The sequence below is a fragment of the Calonectris borealis genome, chromosome 2, assembly GCF_964195595.1.
Source record: "Calonectris borealis chromosome 2, bCalBor7.hap1.2, whole genome shotgun sequence".
NCBI classification, from domain to species: Eukaryota; Metazoa; Chordata; class Aves; order Procellariiformes; family Procellariidae; genus Calonectris; species Calonectris borealis.
In genome coordinates, this window is record NC_134313.1 from 154,470,409 (window position 1) to 154,490,058 (window position 19,650).

A 19,650-nucleotide genomic window follows, 5' to 3' on the forward strand; every position below is an offset into this window, starting at 1 on the left:
TGCCTTCCGTTAGTGGAGTTGCATTAGGTGTCTAAAGGTAGAATATGACTCTGTTTTGCATGGATGTTACACAAATCTAGAGATGTTTCTAGAAAATACTCTAAAGGAAGGTAACTTTTGGGAACATTCCTGTAAGTTTTGCACGTTAGAATGTAATGAAATGTTTTAAAACAGAATGCCTGTTTTGTTTTTTTTGGTTTGGTTTTTTTTTTTTAATCCTTTTCTCCCCTGCAAGCCTTCTGAATAGCAACAGCCATGCCATAGTTTCACTTTGGGCTTTAAGGCTTGCAGTTTCAACGTTTTTTTCTCACTTACTGAAACAGATTACACTGCATGTAACATTTTAGATGTCTTATATGATACACAAAAGCACAAGTAAAAAAAGTCTCTGGGAAAACATCTGAAGGGCTAGGTGGAGATAATAACATGTTTTTTCATCCCTCTCCCCAATGCAACAGTATCTTGGTATGACGTAAGCTGCCCAGTGTTTAGACATCTTCAAAAATCTGACTACATACATGATTGCCAATGGAATTTGCAATTTCAGGCTGAACCCAACACTTTGATAATATAAAAAGCAGTTTTGATCATCTTGTTTGTTTGAGACTATGGGTATGTGCTGTTTGACAAATGCAGTTGTGACCTCATGGGAACATGCTGTACGTTTTCAGAGCTTGCTCAGTTACCTTCTCGGGAATCATGCATGTTTGAGGGCCGGTGAATCACGTGAATGTTTTTGAGCAATGTTACTGCTAAGATTCGGGGGGGGAGGAACGGGTTGCATCATAAGATTGCTTTCTTTTATGTATTGGTTGCTTTTTATTTTAATACGATGTTGCTGTCTGTACCCACAGTTAGGTGTCTGTGTTCCTTCCCAGATTGGGTATTGCTGTTCACAGCTTTAATCCTTTTTCTTTCTTAAAGAGTAAAAGTTAGAGAGAAACTGGTGAAAGAGGAAAGTGCTCGTGGAAGCCCTGAACTTGTCACAGACACAGTATCTCAGAGAAAATCCCATCCAGTGCCAGCCCACTACATGCCTCTTCAGACAGAAACGTCTGCCTTTGATAGGGTTATAAATCAGCCCGTCAGTTCAGTCCGCCAACCAATACATGGCTATATTCAGCCTGCTGGCATTGCTCACACAGCTCAGCTGATGGCAACAGAAGAACCAGCAAACATCACTGTTGGCAGCCTCCTTCCACCAGACAATGTTAGCCTCTTAACAAAATCGTCAGCAGCCACTGCATCAGAGAGTGAAAAGAAAGAGGCACTTGGTTATGGAGCAAAGCCTGATGAAGAAGATTCCTTGGAGGGTGAACAGGCTTCCAAAGGCAGAAGACCAATTTTGCCATCTGAGATTCGCAAGCAAGGGAAGAACCATGAAGGCCTCTTTGGAGGAGGAGAACTGGATACCCCCGGGGGGAGTTCCTCTTTCACAAGCAAGCTGAAAGTTAACTCAGAAGTTCAGAGAGAGCTGGAGTGCAATAAGAGGCAGGCTCCCGAGCAGCAGTTTAAGACCCCTGAGAACATAGAAAGGAGTGAAGCTGTTATGTATATACAGAGCGGGTCTGTATCGCAGCCTGCCAAGGCAAAAGCTCCTGTTCGGAAAGTGTCGACAGCAAAGCATAAAGTCCTGACGCGCTCAATGTCTGACTATACTGTGGCTCCTAAGCTAGAAGCTTTTAAAAGTAAGGAGAGCATGGAAGCAAACGGTGAGATTGGCATGGTTGACACAAAAGTCTCTGTTGCCCAGCTCCGTAATGTCTTTCTGGAGACTGCTAATGCCAACAAGAAAACGGAACTGTAGGTGACTTTTCAGACATATTTTCGTGTGAAACTTGCACGTCCTTGGCAAAAATTACACACACTCAACAGCAGTTGTGTTCAGCACTTAAAGCACACAGCTTAGCTCTCACCAGTGTGTACTGGAGGCTGAGATGGTTTGAATCCCGCTTTTGTGCTTCTGCTTGCTAGTGCAAGTTGTGATGTGGGGTAGCTGGAATGTGTACGTCTGCGCATGTTACCGGAGGAGCATGCAGAGTGATCTCTAGTGAATTGTTGAGATGCTTACATCTATGCTTTACTTCTCTCTTCTATTTTCTTTTCTATGCGCTTTCTATCATGTGGTTTAAAAGTGAATCTCGGTTTGAGAAGTCAGCAGCAGGTAGTGCTTTGTCTGCCAATGGTGACCGTGAAAGAGGGCCACGAAGGCCGAGGCGCTATTTTTCTCCTGGTGAAAATAGAAAGACTTCTGAGAGATTTAAAACTCAACCTATAACGTCAGCAGAACGAAAGGAGACAGATAGGTAGGCATGTACATAGCTCTGTGTAGAATTCTGGTGCAGGTAGACGTGAACAAGCTTGTGAAGAGACTTTGTTCATTTATTAGCATAAACATTTTGCAAGGTTATTGTTTCTCTTTAAAAACAATCAAGTATTTGTAATAGCTTCTTATAAAATAAAAACCAAAACACTACCGACAAAACCAATTTGTTGCAAATCCCCCCCCCCCCATAAAATGGTGAACAGTGAATCATCATAAAGTATTATAGCTGTCTGGTTCTGTCTAATGATAAATGCTTTTGTGTGTTTTTATATAAAGAGTTTCCTTTCCCTCTGCTCTGCTTTATCATTTACTTTTTTTGTAAACAACCAAAGCTACATATTTTATATTAAAAGAGCTGGCAGCAAATCTTAGACTTTTATCTTCTGCAAGATGAACTGGAAATCATTTTCCTTTACTGTATTTAAGTTTGGCTGCAATTGCTTGCCTTTCTGCTTTATTAAAGGATGTCAAAGTGGAAACTGTTGAAACTTGAAAAATAGATAAAGTTTTCCCACTTTTAAGACTTCTGAAGTCCTGCTCCTTCAGATGGAGTTTGAATTTAATTTTTGATATCTCATTTCCAACTAACTTCTTTCTGATAATTTTTCACTAGGTCAATTTTGAGTGCAGAAATACCACCTGTTGAAGGTATGTTACTGTACTATTTTCTAAGGAAGAAATGGGAGCAAATGTGTTTTGTTTTGTTTTAACTGGAGAACTATTTGGTAATGCAAACAAAGTCCACTTGAAAATAACTATCATTATCTATAATGTGTTTGAAGTACCACTTTTCCTTGGGGCATGTCTACTACAGACTTGATTTCAAATTCATTTAAGTCCAAAAGTCTGTCTATGGGTACCGAACTTTGTATGGGAGGCAAGGGGGGAATGGCTTGACACTTTTCAACATAGTTTTGGTTTGGTTTTTTTTTTTCCTGATTTAGACAATAAATAAGCTAGTTGATGGAAAAAAATACACATGTTAATCAGTGGTCTAGAACTAATAACTAAAAAAGCCTTTATTACAGTGTGAAACTGATATTGGTAATGTGTTTTTAGCTAAGGAAGTTGCAAGATGCTGGTTATTAAATTATATAATTCAATCTGCCATCTTGTTTCTCTTTCCCTCTTGTCACTCTCGGCAAGTCTGGCGTAAATTAAGTAGGTAATCTCACGAGTAGCTAAATTTAGATTTAATGCCTTATGCTATTTGAAAGCTGATATTCTCTGCAGCTTTGAGATGCTAGCTCTGGAGGATGCTGATTTCAGCTCCTAAGGATGCCAGTTGAGCCTCTGAAAAATGGGGACATAAGGTGGTAATCAGAATGACCAGCTTCCAGGAGAGACCATCTTGTATGGTCAGCGAGTAAAAGATAGATACAACATGGTGAATACTGGCTCTTAAGTCAGTCTTTCAGTCTAATTATTTTCTTAGTCCATGTGTTATCATAGACTAATATAATAAGTTTGATTATTCATAAAAGGTTGTTTGGATAAGTTGAAAGCACATGAACTGTCCTGAAGACGAGGTTTTTGTTCTCAAGTCCTGTTAAGAATTTTCCTCTGATGCAATACATGTAAATACAAGTAAAGTTTACACAATTTGGTTCATGATAAGTCTTTTGTTAAAAGGGAGCACCAGCCAGCTTTTTTGCTGGTGGTGCTTCTTGTCTTAGTAAAACATAATTTTTTGAGGAGTTTAGAAATCATTTAGTCAAAAAAAGCCTTGCACTTAATATGAGCTTGATTCATTACATTCAGCCTCCTTTTTTTCTTTTTCTTTGTGTAGACGAAGAAAAATTGGATGACCGAGCCAAACTAAGTGTAGCAGCAAAGAGGCTGCTTTTTAGAGTAAGTATTACATTTTCTTAGTAGAAGGCTGAGTTAAACGTTTCAAATACAAGATGCTGAAGAACTGAAAGGGCATTAGAATGAAGTGTAATGCAGCTAACCAAGTCCAAGCTACATAACTTTTTTTTAACCTCATCTCGCCTACCTACACAGTAGACCTATTGCTCTAAAGCCTTCTTTAAGAACATCTTTTAGAGAGATGTGTAGTTAGTTTTGACTTCATGATGCCTACTGTGCAATTACATCCTGCTTCTAATTCAGAGATGGGCATTTGGGAAATTTACTACTTTGCATGCAAAAAAGCTAATAAGAAAGTACTGTTTCAGAACTTTTCTTCCATGGTTTTAATTATGACATATGTCCTCTTAGGAAATGGAAAAATCACTTGAAATGAAAAATATTCCTAAACCACCTACAAGAAGTTCAGCAGTAGAGAGGAGACTGCGGCGTTTGCAGGATAGATCGCACACACAACCAATTACCAGTGAGGAAGTGGTCATTGCAGCTACGTAAGTCTTGTACATATGTTGGCTCTAACTTTGGTTCCTGCGTTTAAATCTGGGAATAAGTTCCATATATGTGGTGTTTACAACTTTGTAGCAAGGAAATCATTTATTGTTAAGGGCCACCTTCCTTGAGAACCACAGGGGAAACTGTGTTGAAATTCCTTTTTAGAAGTAGAGGGACTAGTAAAGCATAACTTGTATGAACTGTAATTTGGCAGAAAGCTTATGAACCTGTAGATTAGGTAAACGGGATTAATCATAGCATTGGTTTGTAACTCAAATGAAAAAGATACTCTGCGCTGAGGGAAATTGCACAATTTCTTATGGAATGTATTTGTATTGGGGAAAATCTTTTACACTCTGATATCTCAAATGTACTTTTTGGAAATGCATTTCTTGCACTCTGGTCATACATCGTGAAATTTTTCTGAAAAAAGGAAAGTCATTTTTTGGGAAAATTAAGGTGAATGGGCATTCACCTAATGATCTGCTAAAAGACAGCTTATGTTATGGGTAATGAGTAACTTTGAGAGAACCTGTTTGCTCTTCTAGGTTTTTAGTTCTTTCAAAGTATTTGAAGTTATTTGTAAAGGTCGCAGCAGATAACTCAGTTAATTAAAAATCATTGCTGTTTGTTTTTTTCTGTTTTGTTTTGGTTTTGGTCTTTTCTGTAGTTAACACTTAATGTATTGCTTTTCTTAATGCTTTTTTCTTCTCTCTCCCTGTGAATTTTCCCTCCTTGGCAATTCTTTAAAGTGAATCTACCCCTGCTTCACGTTCTGTGAATACCCACACAGTAGTGACAAGAGTACCTAGTCCCACTGTAGTTAAGAGCACTGTACAACCTATCAGGTACTGGGGGGGATAAACATGCATGTTACATGGAGCACAAGATTCCTCAATAGCAGATGCATCTTTAAAGTCTTGAATGCCTTTTCAATGTGTCAAGTCAATACTCGTTTCAAGAATATTTAAAACATTGTCACCTTCATTTATGTTTGCATGATAAAACAATGCAGCTTTTTTTTTTGTCAAGCATCTGTTTTCAGGACCTTTCTAACCACACTTACCTGTTCTAGAAGCATATTCTTCTTCTTTGTGAAATAAATGAATTTGCATGTGAGCAAACCTAGCAGAATCCTCTTTGCTCTTGTACTTTTTTTTATACAGTAATGTCATCTTGAGATGAAAATACCAAAGCTGGGTGCTTGATTTCACAAGTAGTACATATCCTCTTTGTCTGTCTCTACATATATTTTTTTAGCTTGCAAAATTAAAGGAAAGATAAGAAATTGCACCACCTATAGGTAAAGTTGCAGAATACTGTTTGCCTGTTCTGAATACGAGAATTTTAGCAGAGACCACGACAGAGAAAAAAACAAAGAGAATACTACTAATTCCATAAATGTGGCTGAATCTAGCTAGAGGTGAATAAAATATATTATTGTAGAGACAAATGCAGTTACAGCTTTTATGAATGAATGTGTCTGCCTTCAGCATTGGTCAAACAATCTTCAAAATTAATGGAGTATATTTCAAAACTATTCTTTGTTGTTGAGTTACCCCAGATAACTCAAAATGAAAGATAGTCTGAATTCTGTTCCACTTTGAATTATAAGAGGTATTGCAATTCATGCTAACCTTAAAGCAGCACTAACCTGGAGTTTAAATCCAACTTTTACATGTTTTTATCATATATGCTCCACAAATTATTTCAAATAAAATTGAATTTTACATAAATTGCACTGTAGGGCCTGTGTTTGTTCCACAGCAGGCATCTTAAATGTCTCTCCACAGCTCTGTAGTCTGTAAAAAGAGGCTGGTCCGAAAAGTCTCTCTTCAATCTTGAGTTCCCCTTTTAAAAAATCGTTGTGTTCTAATCAAATGAATTTGTGAATGAAAATTTAACTTTATTTAAATCTTCAGCTGTTGAATTAGAATTCATCATGCCAATGTTGAACCACTGCATAACCACTTAGGCTGCTATATTACATTGGCCATTGTGCTTCATGTGCAGTTCTTCTGCTTCTATCAGGTTGAGATTTTAAAACTTCATAACGGCTTCTTCAAAACTCATTTCCAGTTCTGTTTCTTCAGCTTGCAGGCATCAGCACACCAAAAAATTTTAGCTAAAGAGGAGATAAGAGCAGCCAAAGAGGCGATGGGGCAAGATCAGTCTGATGAACCCGATTCTTCCACCTTAAGTTTGGCAGAAAAGATGGCTTTGTTTAACAAACTGTCTCAACCAGTATCCAGGGCCATCTCCACAAGGAGTCGAGGGGATATTAGGCACAGGAGAATGAATGCTCGTTACCAGACTCAGCCAGTCACTCTTGGAGAAGTTGAGCAGGTAAGTGCAATTTTAGCTCTTTTTCATTTGTTTCTTTTTAGTGGAGAAAACAGCTTCAGTGTAAGATGCCGTAACAGCTGGCCTTTTCTTTGCTGTGAGCTACATGCTGGGGTCATGACGTATTTGCAGGAAAAAGCTTGTCAGGAAGCTGTCTTCTGACATTAAGGAACAACATCCTCTAAAATGTTCAACCTCATTGGTGTGTTTTTCTTTTTTAAGTAATTCAGGAGTATATCATCTTCCTGATTAGCATGCTGTACCTTTCACAGTGTCTGTCTTTTCCAGTAGAGTATTACATGTCTTCTAAAAGTAAATTCCTGACCAAAGGGGTAAAAACTATGACACATATCATCGTGCTTTAGATGTATTTTGGGGGAATTTTGGAGCTTTGTCATGTGCAACTTTCAGACTTTTTCCTGAAAGCACTATATATTTCCATTATTAGTCAGGACATATTCTGTCATTTTCCCCTGGGAGGGGGCATTGATTTCCTTCTCCCCCCCCAAAAGCAGAATACTTTTGAAATTCAGAAAATCATGGTCAAAATGAAATGATTTAATATGTGCTGTGGAATTGGGCTTCGTGTTCTGGAATCCTTCATATAATTGGAACTGCAAAGGAATGCCTTTTTAGTGAAGTTTGAGCATAAGATGGCCCAGCAGTGGTCTTTCAGAGCTGATGTTCAAATAGCAGAAACATCAGTCCCTTAGTATTACAGCTTTAAAAGAAATCGCTTTAACAGTGAAGGAGAACTCTTATGCATGTCATATTTCTAGGGATTTGGATCAATCTGTGTTAGAAAGTTCCTACCCTTCTCTTTCTATACGCTTCATTCATGATTATACATTTTCCATATTATAATAATAGAATAGTGAGAAGGCAGGATTTCTCTAACCATGTTGGTGCAAGGATGTACAGATATATAATTGTACTTTATGCATACTTTACTTAGGCATGAGGTAGTAGTAAATATTTGGTAAATTTATTTTAGCAAGATTTCCAGAGATTTTTAAGAGGACTTACATAGTCCTCTTTCCATTCATTTTCCACATGCCAACCTGGACTTTTTAATGATTGTGTCACTAACTTGTTTGGGGGCCAGGAAGGCGATCAACAGAAATGGGCTGAAGCAAATGGGAGAGAAGCCAGTGACAGTCACATTAGTTTGTCAGACTTTTACAGAACAAATTTGCTCTTCAAGCAAGGAAACGCAGAAGAACCTTTCTGAACCTAGCAAAAGAAACCAGAGCTGACTCTGAAGCAAGTTCAATGGGAGTGTATTTTCAAAAAGACTTTCTATAGTGAACTGTTCCTTTGGAGTGTTGGGATGTTTTGAGATGCAGTCACAGTTTTTCTAGGAAGAAAGAAAAGAAAGGTATCAAAATAGATAACTAGAGATTACATTATGAAAATACATAATTGCAAATGTAAGTATCTTGTAATTAAAGCTGAAATTCCTTTGCTGATCTCCTCTAAATTTCTAATTCTGATAGATGCAATGGAAAAAGAGTAAACTGGTAACTATTTTCTTAATCTTTCTTTGGAAACTTTGAGCTAGCATAGTAGTGTTTGCTCCGCTTTCTGATTTGTTTAATGAATGACTGTGTTGTCCATGCTTTATGGAATTTGCATGTGCATTTTAAGTTTTCAGTTGATTTCCTCCTACTGGTGTGATTTTGTCTGTTCCTTTTGCATGCTGTTCACTAGCGCTGCAGTTTAAGAAAACAACAAAAAAAGCCAAACAAAAACCTCTCCTGATGTGCATGAAGGCATGTTTGTCAGTCTCTTTCATAGCTTTTGTCTCCTTTGGAGAAGACAAAGCCAAGCTCTGCATTTCAGAAAAATTTTGCATCTGAACTGTCTCTAGGAAAACTTTATAAAATTATTATGTTAGAAGAGTAGAAGAGATAATTGTTCCACTGTAAAGGCCAGCAAAGCAAATTTGGAGGTTTTTCTAATATGCTTCTTAGATTCAAATACTTTGCTCAGAGATGTACATGACAGCCAATGTTTGATATTTGAAAAAGTCTTAGACTAACAGTCCTGGGTGAAGGTGGTTTATATGGCAGAAGCGTCAGGGATGTCTGCCCTATGTAGGACAGCATGGAGCAGAGTCTCTCTCTGGCACTGAGCTAGCTCCAGAGCTGGAAGCTGCATAACCGTATCAGAGCAGAGCTGTGCCAAAGCTAATTAGCCCTGCTGACATGCAGAGTTGATTAGCCTGGGCACATGGTGCGTGGAACCTGAGCTAATTTCTTTCCCCAGTGCTGCACAGTACCATGTCAGTATGAAACTTTTCATGGAGCCCTGACACAACATCATGTTGCATGCTACACATAAACCCTTTTTTACTAAAGATGTTGCTGTTCACATGCAGTTGTTTCTTCCCTGGGTGGAATAATCCATCTGCAGCCAAATTATGGGGGCATTGTTGCTCTCCTTATCTGTTTCTAGTGTATATTTATAGAGCACTATATTCATACAGAAGCACACCTCTGAAGAACTGACATGATTAGACTGTTTTCAGGAATTGATGATTTCAGAGCTTGTAAGTCTTTTTTTTGTTGTTGTTGGTTTTTTTTTTTTGTTGTTCATAGGTACAAAATGAAAGTGGAAAAATTATTCCCCTGTCAACTGGAGTTGCAACATCAGTTTCAACGATGGCATCTGCCCTTTCTCCGCTGTATGCTGGAGACCTGCACGCGAAGCCAGCTAGTGATGGAAGCATGAGCACTGCCACTAGAGCTGACTTGAGATTCCACTCTTCAGCAGAAAACTTTGACTCTTCAGGAAAACGCACACAGAAGTCAGAACAGTGGCAGCCCTCAATGGAAACGCTAGAAAGCAACAGAGCATTAAAGAGGCATGAAGAAGAGAGAAAGAGGTTTCTGGCACATGAAGCTAATGAAATTACAAAGTACAGCTCCTTTGAGGAAGAAACCACACATCCTGTTCCTGAAAAAACAGGAGACTACCATAAAGAGACAACATACAGCTTCCTGAGGAAGGGCAGCATGGAACTATTTAGTTCACAAGCCCTTTTTCAGCCTCTTGAACAGAAGGAGATCGATACTCGCATGCAAGGTAAATGGGAAGTCAAAGGCGGCCAGTCCTTTCAAGAAAAGTTGGATTTGGAAAGTGTTATGAAAAGCAAGACTTTGCAAAGAGGTGCAGTATATACTTGCTTTTGCTGTAGTCTTGTTCATCAAACTATGGTGTTTCTCTAGTTTTAAACACCTTCATTTCAAGCATTATCAAGACTGGTTATTTTTCCTTTTTTTAACACTGCTTAAAGGTAGAGAAATACCTGTGAAATCTTAAATTTTACAAATACCGTTTTCTCTTTGTTATTCTTTCAATTCTTCAGCCTTTAAAGATGGCTCAATTTTATTCAGATTTTCTTACTTTGAAAGAAGTGGCATTATATGCTGAAGCTAAGACTCATCCTTTCTTCTTTTGCCCTTGCCTCTGCCCTCCAAAATGCTGAACAAGCTAAACTTGATGCTCTGGGTCAAGTGTCTGCTCTTAATTGTTGCCTTCTTGTGCATATATAGTTATGTATTATCTACATATGCACATATATAGCTAGTAGTGGGTAATTTTCAGAGAACTAATTTTGCAAAACTACTATTATTTTCTCTTCAATGTGGTGATGAAATATAAACCAAGTAATTCTCAGAGCAATTACATTTCTATATGCACAGCATAATTCAAACTTAATAAGTAAACTCACCCGTCTTTAAATAATCAGTTAATTTGGTCATTGCATAAAGCCTTCTATTCTGTTGAATATAGAAGGATGTTGTATTAGGTTTCTGTTTTATTATGATAGGGTACAGGACCACAGTACCCTGTAGTGCTAGAAGCACTTTTGTCTTCATTCTGTGAAGTTAATTTATTTTTAATTTAATGGTCTTCAAACAGGCATAGCGAGGAAGGTATAGTTCTGCCTGTATTCCTCAAAAGCAGCATCTGTTCTATCCAATTAACTTTAGGTGACTGCAGGGGAGATGGAGACTGGGATAAAAAGGAGCAGTTGTGTATCAGAGGGGTGTTGTGCTTGTAAAATTTCAAAAAGAAAAATGAAGATCACTTATATTTCCTTAATGATAACTGTAATGGTGCATTTATCTTTCATCAAGGCAGTTTTTCCTGTGGTTTAATTGCTGCTTGAAAAAACGAAACCAAAAAAGCCCCCAACACCCTCCTAGAAAATAATACCTTTATTAAGCTATTAAATGTCCTCCTAGTATGCTACTTATGCATTAAACTGCTTTACCAGTAAGTTAATTTCTTATTTAAATTTTGTCTGCTTCTCTTCCCCTACTCTTTGTTCCTCTCTCACTTTCATCTGTCCATTTGTTTTCCTGTTTGTGTGATGGCAGGAGCAGCAGTTTATGCCTCCTCCATATGAAGTTCAGAACTGTGTGTTGAAGATGATATTCTGTGGCTTCGTGTGAACTTCAGTCACAAATGGCCAGTCTATGCTGCAGATAATATTGCATGATTAATCTTTGTACTCTAGCTCAGCCAGAAACTTTTTCTCTGTTAGGATGGCATATGATTTGCTGCGTCAGTGTTAGTAATGTAAAATATGTTTGAGAATAACGCTAACTCTAATTCGGGACTTCTCTTTTGAATGGGCAGACCACGCTGAACCTACTTCTGAACTCACCAGCACATCAGCAATGAGGACAGTTTCACAAACTGCAGCTGCAGCATCCTGTAGACTGCAGGAGCTCTCTGAACAATTGGAAGGCAAATTTAATAAGAATTCCTGTGAGATGTTTTCTGTTGGAGAGAACAAAGGACAAACAACTGAGGATGTCCTTGATAATTCCAGCAAAACGATGTCAATTAAGGAAAGGTACTTAAATTTCACTTTTTTTTAAATGATCTATATAAATACAGTCATTAGAGTGATGGTATAAAAAGAAGCTTTAAACGTGTTTCTGAAAAAGCTAAGCAGTGATTATTAGGCTTTATTAGATGTCAAATACTAACAGCAGAAACATGCAGCTAATCTGCCTGGCATGCTTATAAAGCAAATGGTGGTGAATGAGAATTACTGTTCAAGAGAACGTGATAATCTGATTTTGAAAGAGCCTGAATAATCAATAAGTAGTTCAGAAAATGAAAATTATAAAAATACATGTTCTAGTTACATTTATACTGATATACTCAATATACTTCCCCAGGTTCTGCTTTCAATTACAACAGATATAATGGGATTTTTTTTTAATAGCTAGTTTTTTGTTGGTCTATGGGAGTAGTCTCTTTTAAATAAGCTGACCACAGGGAGTCAGGAATAGACTCTGTGATGTTTCCCTCTTTACTTCAGAAATACGATTGCCATTTTGACTTCTGAAAACTTACTGTAGGGATTTTAGAAGGGTAATAAGTTGGACAGGTTTGTGGGAGTATTAGAAGTGTTTTTTCCAACCCAAGATCATTCTGATCTGAAACAAAATGTTAAGTGTTCTGCGCTTGTGCGAACAGTAGGAGTTCACGGCTAGAGCTCCAATAGCTGCTGTAGTACTTGTAAAAGTCATTCCAATTTAGTTAAAACTTTGAGCCCCAAACTGTAAAAGGATCTGGTAGCAGTCCAGTGAGTAAAATTACGATTATTTGCTCCGGGTTGACAAATAGGCCTATTTTTACTTCAGTTTTCTGCAGTGAAAGCAGAACCAATAACTAAAAGTAGCTGGTTGATTAAACGTTCATTGTGTAAAAGTATTACCGCACTTCGTGAGATGGGTGTGATATTAGGAACTCCAAACCATTTTTTTAAACATGATTCCAAAGTGTACTACCTAAATTAATGTATTTCTAGGACGTGTGTGAGTCCTCCTCATTTATAGAGCATCCCCACTCCCTGTTATCCCCTTAACATAAAGAGGGAGTGCAGGGGCAACTACACAACTGTCCAGTCTTAGTCCCCCTCCTGAAGGATGTACTTACCTTTTTCAGTTTACTGTTGTTGTTTTGTTTAAAGCAACCTCCTTTCCTCCCGTCCCCCTTCTGTAAATATGTCAACTGTCTGTGCAGATAAGGTTTAAGACCAGTAACTTCTGGTTTATAGGTAGTAAATGATCTGCCTTCACTGATCCTGGTGGGGAAAGAGAGGTTGGAGGGAAGAGAAGATCCAAGTACTAGCAGCTGTTTCAGTCCTAAATTTAATGCTTCAGTTGAGTTGAACTCTTGAGGAGCTCTTAAAGACTGTCAGTCACACTCAATCTGGAATCACTTTCATTAGGCCTCCAAGATTGTCTAGTCAGTCCCAAAGCTGACAAAGGAAAATACCTGCTGTCTTGTCAGGAATTTGTATATTCTGATTCCACAAATGTCTGTAAATGGCAGAGCTGATATCAAAATGTTTTAGCCTTCCAAATACCACAGTAGCCTCCTTCTTGGCCCAGAATTAAAAAAACTACAACCAGTCATTTTCCTTTGCTTAGCTGTAGCTGATGCCAAGTATTCATAAACCTCAAAGAACATTTCTGCTAAAGATTAACTACTACACTTTGGATTTTTTTTTTTCTGCTTTTACATTCACTAACTTCATCTTCCCATCCAGTGGATTTTTCTGGCTGTGTCAGACATTCTTTCACCTTATGGAAGAACAGCTTTTCCACAGATGTAATGATATTTGGGCAGGATGCATGCATGCTGGTCTGGATGAAAGTTTTTTTCCACAAAGACTTACTTCACTGAACTAACGTTATCCTTGTGGAGTGAGTGCATACCTGGCACTTTCAGAATTACCTATATTATATGGAAGAATGAAAATCATGATTTTTCAAGGACAAAAAGACACCTATCCTCTCTCCTTCTGCAAACACGCAGCTTGGAGGTGAGAGGGAGCAAAGGCTCATATCTTCGGGTAGTTTTGGCTGTGTTTTGTTTTGGGCAGCCAGGGCCAATCCACTGATGTGTTATATATGAGTGGTGGAAACCTTTTTTTAATTGTCTTGCCTTCAGGAAGAGGAATGCCTTGGAGGACTTCGAATGGAGCATCAGTTACATGTAACTACCTGTCTTTGTGCATTTATGGAGACCGAAGTTGCTAGAAGGCCACTCTATAGGCTCCGCTTTAGAAGTCAGCTGCGTGCCACGATCACCATTTAAAAAAACTACAGATAACTCTAATTTCTGGTGGACCTCTTACCTTCATTCATTTCTTCTCAGGAAGAGCCCAGCCTAAACTTAATTTTCAACCTTTTTTGATGTATGGACACCAGAACAAGACTTTCTTATGCAGACTAGTCCCCACTATAGTGAATTTATGCACTCTTTAACAGTCGGCTTTCTTATTGTAGTTACTTATCTCATATTGCCCTTCCAGGATTTATGATTTAGCTGAAAAGAACTGGTCAAGTGCAGCCAATGGAGTATGTGTGAAAGCCAAGCCTGTGTCCAGTTTAATCTGTCTCGGGGATAACACTAGTAGCTAAGATACTAAAATATTGCCACAAAAGAAAAATGTGTCATTTTTGACATTTTTTGCCAGGACTTTGCCAAGGTCTTTCATACAACGCTCCTTGTTTAGGCAAAACCATTGTTCAAATCCTGTTTCTATTTCCCTTCAGTATTAATCCAACATTTTGCCTTGAGGTGTGAAACTTTTGCTTTGAACCCATCCTGACACCTCTGGGATGACGATCATTCTATCTTGATGGCAGATATTCTATCTCAGTAGCAGGTCAAAGAAGGACGCAGAGCAAGCTGTCAAAGATGGGCAGATATGTAAAGAGCTTTTTTCTTCCAAGAAAAGAGTAAAACTGATTTTTTTTCAGATTGGAAAAGGAACTTTTGGAGTCAAAAGCAGTATGAATATCACTGTGAAAGTGAATAATGAATGATTATTCATTATTTATCAGAAGTGGAAAATTAGAGGTATGCAATGAAACTAGTAGGCAGCAAGCCTTAAACAAATCCAAGGGTTAGACCGAATAATTGCCTTATTTTTACAGACTTTCCAAAGAATCAACTGCTGTTTACTTTGAGTTAAGCTGCTGAGCTGGTGGGCTTGCTTGTGTGAACCAATTCAGTAGTTTTTGCATCTTTATTAATACAAAAGGGTGCCCTCCAATTGTTGCTGTGTCAGGGCAGTCTGAGTTTATTGCTGTTTCCATTGTTAGAAACAAATACATGGCTTTAGGTTTTACACAGCAGTGAAGTTTGCAGTGGCATACTGGGCATACATATTTCTTTAAGTTGTAATTTCAGTGCTCAAAACAGACGAACGTGTGTTCTCACTCTAGGAACAAGTTGTTTCATTACATATACAGGTGAAAAGTGGAGGGCTAGTATGAATGCATCCGTATGACAGAGGAGAAAACGAAGTCTCCAGAGACACAGAAGCATTCTTAGAATTACAGATTTCCTCTTCCTGATCAACCAAGCTGTTTGGGGCAAAGGTCTAGGGCAAATATCCTGCAGTAATGTCAAGTTGAAAAAGAAATTTTTTTCCTGCCTGCTATACTGAGCAGCTATAGACATTTTTAAAAACAAACCCACCTTAGGCCAAAGCTGACCAAAATGCCTTCCAGCTTCAATTATCGCGATCATTTCTAAGCAAAGCTGACCTGAGAGAACATAACTACTGAAGATAATTCAACTGCATGGTGGCAATTTAGTCCCATCTTGGTCTCCTCCACAGTTTCACACATGCATGGATGCACTCCAGAAGATTAGTTCTGGGCAGTGAAATCTTGTATACGTTCTGGAAACAATGACCATGGCCTCAACTCCTTATTGTGAGTCCTTCTCACCCCTACTCATCCCGTGCTGTGAGGTATGAAGCAATCAGGCAATGTGAAGCCTGCCAGCGCTGCCTGCCTGGGCAGGAAGAGAGGAAATAACTGCTTTCTTGAATACTAACGTTCTTACCGCCATTGTATTCTGTGGATTTACTGTTTTCTGCATTCTCGGTTTTTCTCAAATGAAAGCCTTAGGACCAATTGGTCATTTTTGAATAGGTCAGTAGGATGGCTGCACCCCCCCCATTTTTGCAGGAAGCAGCTGCCTGAAACTTGGCTTCTGGCTAGATCCTAGAAGGTCCTACCCCTTCCTTCTCCTGTCCCCTTGTTTCAGGACAAGACTTACTGTGAGGGTAACAGTAGTCGCATCTCTAAAAAGGAATCTCTGTATTTTGTGGTCAAAATAGGTTGCCAGTACTTTAACTACTGAACCTGTTCAAATGTTAATAGGGTTAAAGGTTTGGTATAATCCTTACTGAAATGCCCTAGATTAAAGAAAGTTATATAGTAAAACTTAATTCAGCTAAAATAAAAATTATTTAGTGGACCAATGCAACTGTTTGCACAAGTACTGCAGATACACATTTTATGGAGTACTAAGAATGATTTCTGAAAGCTAGAAAATTCATACAAATATTAATTTCTGAGGAAGGTAGGCTGAAGATCATGCCTGTGTACACCTCGTATTCCTAACTAACTTCCCCTACCCCCAAAACTAATCACCTCAGAGTTTGTATGGACAAATAGTTTATAATTCTAGGAAAATAAATCTACATGCTATCCCCACCAGAGCCAGTTAGTGTTCCTGTGTGCTATATTCAGAATTTTGCTCAAGATTAGGAAATAGCACTTTTAAAAGATCCTACTTACCTGAGATCGACAGGTAATCGACATTTTAAATATAAGACATCCTTTAAATAAGTTGAATCTTGCAGATGGATTTCACAGCTGTATTATAGTTAGCACCAAGTTACACGTGCATTGGTACTACTGATTTGTGTCACAGCAATGCCTGAGCTAAGCAAGGAGATACTAAGTGGTGCCTAGGCGTCTGATAGTAACCTCAGTCACTGGAGTTGTAGTGAAAGCAGTAACTGCAGAGTTGTCATTTGATGTGCCTGATGAGACCTAATTGGTGGGTGCCTGCTGAATAGATTTCTTTCTTCTTGGGCTTTAAAGAAATTTATTTTTTAATGAGTACAATAAAGACCAAAGGTAGGATTCATCTTATTAACTTTGGACATCTACAGCATAAGATTCCATAGCTGAGCTAGTCACTCTCTGTGCCTTATCGACAGAAGGGAGGGAAAAAAGCAGTGATTAATCTAACCTATTTGTATGTCTACTTTAGGATGATCTCTGTTGTACCTTGGTTTCCCTTGACTGTATTGGCTATTTCCATTGACTATACAAATTAACTGGAGTGCCTGTCTCAGATCTAGATATTTTGATCTGTCTTTTGACAGATGATTCCCATTCAACATGTTCAGTAAAGGCTTGGTGTTTGTTTGTGAGCTTTGTATATGAGTATGAAATGTAAATAATTAATGTTAGAAAACTTAATTTCAAATTCTCTTGAATGCAGCATTAGTGAAACAATAAGGGTAGCTTTTGAGGATATCAGGAAGTACAGTGTTTAAAGCTATCTGTTGGCATGGTTTTTCTTCTAGGTTGGCATTGCTGAAGAAGAGTGGTGAAGAAGATTGGAAGAGCAGGCTCGGCAAAAAGCAGGAGTATGCAAAAGTGTCTGTCACTGATCGTAGCACGCAAATGCAAGAAGTTGAGCAGCTGTTGAAGAAGGTAACTCTATCCTTGTTTGGAAAAAACATCTCGCTTGAAGTGCTTCAGCTTTTTGAAGATGCATCCAACTAGACAGGCATGCCTAATAGTAGCTACTAGCTCCTGCTATTCCTCTTGTTGTTAGGCTTGTTTAAAAAACAATTCTCCCAACATGAGAGCTCTTTAAACGAGAATGTCTTCACTGTCTTGAGACATCTAATATTGGTTACAGTGACTTTACATCAGCAGATTATGAACCAGTAAGTGGGCCTGTAAGGCTTCTGGAACGTTTACAGGTATAATGATTTAAGCCTTTTTTCCCCCCAATGAAGTTGGCTTAAGACTTTAAGTTCAGGTGTTTTCTTCAGTATGGGTGAGCTTGTAAAAATTTCACATTCCTAAAGCTGTGTTGTCTCTGTGCATATACTTTTTTTTTGAGCAGTGATTTTGGATCCTAGAAACTGAGGAAGTGCAGGTACCAGAGCATTCATGAGCCATTTGGCTTTTGGTTATCTTGCATGATCTTTGGTGTTTGTGGATAGCCAAAACCATCTGGACAAGGATTTTATCTGTCTTGTCAGTGTTAGTGAATAGAGTGGGAGATGGGTAGAAAGGCGTAGAGGAAAGGGAAGTCCACATTGTTAGCACATTCTGGCTATGTCTATACACGAGTAAATTATGTTGCCCAGCAGGAGTGGATCTGTAAAGCAGAACGATTACTAATGAGGATGTGCTATCCATGCCATACTTACTTGTTCTGCTTCAGGCTAAGTTTAGTCTGCTCCTGTGGCCTGACTGCCGTTAGCAGCCGTGGTGTTACATGGGAATCCAGGAGTGCGCTTCAAGCGCTTAGTTTCATCCAAAAGTCTGTGCATTCTGCAATGTGAACCAAAGCACAGAAAGTGAGGATGACTGGGAGATTTGCTTCAAAATGGACTGCTGGTTCAAACTACAGGACTAATGTAGACTTGCTTCCCTTCTGAGTCTAGTATTTTGAAAATGACAGTGTCAGATAAAATAGGCTATTTCAAAAGCCTTTAATTTTTGAAGGAGTGTTTTCACAGAGGACAAGTGAAGATAAAATTTGTGTTACGAATTTTACTAGTGAGGACAGTAATCTTTGGATCCAATTATTTAGTTGTGAAAATGCTGCTTCTATTACATAGTATAGGCAAACAATAACAAAAAGTCTCCTGTTCCATCAGTATATTACAAATAAGGAGTTGTTACACAGTCTGTCATTATTGAGGATAAATCTGTGCCTGAACATGTGATTCATCAATGATTGTGTGTTAACTGGACAGAAAAACAAGAAAGCTGATTTTTGCAGTTTGGTTAATGGGTTTTGTTTTGGTTTTGCCCTGTGGACTTGCTCAAAAATCCAGTTGCTAGTTTGAAAGATGTCCTAAAGCAAAAATAGTTTCAGCAAGGAAAGCAAAATTGCGGTCACATTTTTAACAGGCTAGTCTCCAAAATGACAACTGTTGAGATCAGTTAACAAATGTACTCCAGCTAAAGACAATGGGGTTGAGAAAAAGCTTTAGGCAGCTGCCAAGATTTAGGCAGAGACAAAACCTTTGTTCTCTCTTCTCGCTCCCCAGCACCCATATCTTCCCTGCTGTGTTACCATGTGCAGCAACTTCACTCAGCATAGCACAAGTTAGGCTTTTAAAGCAAGTAAGTGAGCATGAAGTGCTTGAAGGGTACAAGCTTTGAAGTGACAATGCTAGCACTGGGAGTTTTTGTGACACTGGGTCACCCACTCTGTTGGTTCATGTTAGCTCTTGGATATTTAGAGCCTAAATCAAAGGATTTGCATGTCTGCCAATGGGTGAAATCTTGGATGTGTAAGAAAAAATGTTAGTTTTATTAGATACACAACTCCCTGTATTGTTATTTGTGATGCTGATTCATTATGTGATACATGATAAATAATGTAAAGCTTCACTAAGTTGACCACACTGCTTACAACACACCATGTCAGCTGCTCTTAAATCTGGAAATACTATTATTGATAATTAATCAATGTGATGGCTATTATCCTTTGAGGACCATGAAGCAGTGTGCTACTGAAGT

The 19,650-nt window shown here is 38.4% G+C and overlaps 1 protein-coding gene across 2 annotated transcripts in view; it reads left to right on the forward strand.

Annotated features, from left to right (window-relative positions):
- SVIL (supervillin) overlaps positions 1 to 19,650 on the forward strand; it is a 141,453-nt gene that overhangs the window by 90,486 nt on the left and 31,317 nt on the right. Inside the window, exons 8-17 of one of the 2 annotated variants that reach the window (XM_075144002.1) lie at positions 925 to 1,803; positions 2,136 to 2,306; positions 2,940 to 2,974; positions 4,116 to 4,177; positions 4,547 to 4,686; positions 5,440 to 5,535; positions 6,781 to 7,033; positions 9,631 to 10,201; positions 11,681 to 11,900; positions 17,466 to 17,595. In XM_075144002.1, coding sequence (XP_075000103.1) covers positions 925 to 1,803; positions 2,136 to 2,306; positions 2,940 to 2,974; positions 4,116 to 4,177; positions 4,547 to 4,686; positions 5,440 to 5,535; positions 6,781 to 7,033; positions 9,631 to 10,201; positions 11,681 to 11,900; positions 17,466 to 17,595 — 2,557 coding nt within the window. The remainder of the gene's footprint in view (positions 1 to 924; positions 1,804 to 2,135; positions 2,307 to 2,939; positions 2,975 to 4,115; positions 4,178 to 4,546; positions 4,687 to 5,439; positions 5,536 to 6,780; positions 7,034 to 9,630; positions 10,202 to 11,680; positions 11,901 to 17,465; positions 17,596 to 19,650) is intronic. The other variant, XM_075144001.1, reaches the window with a different exon arrangement.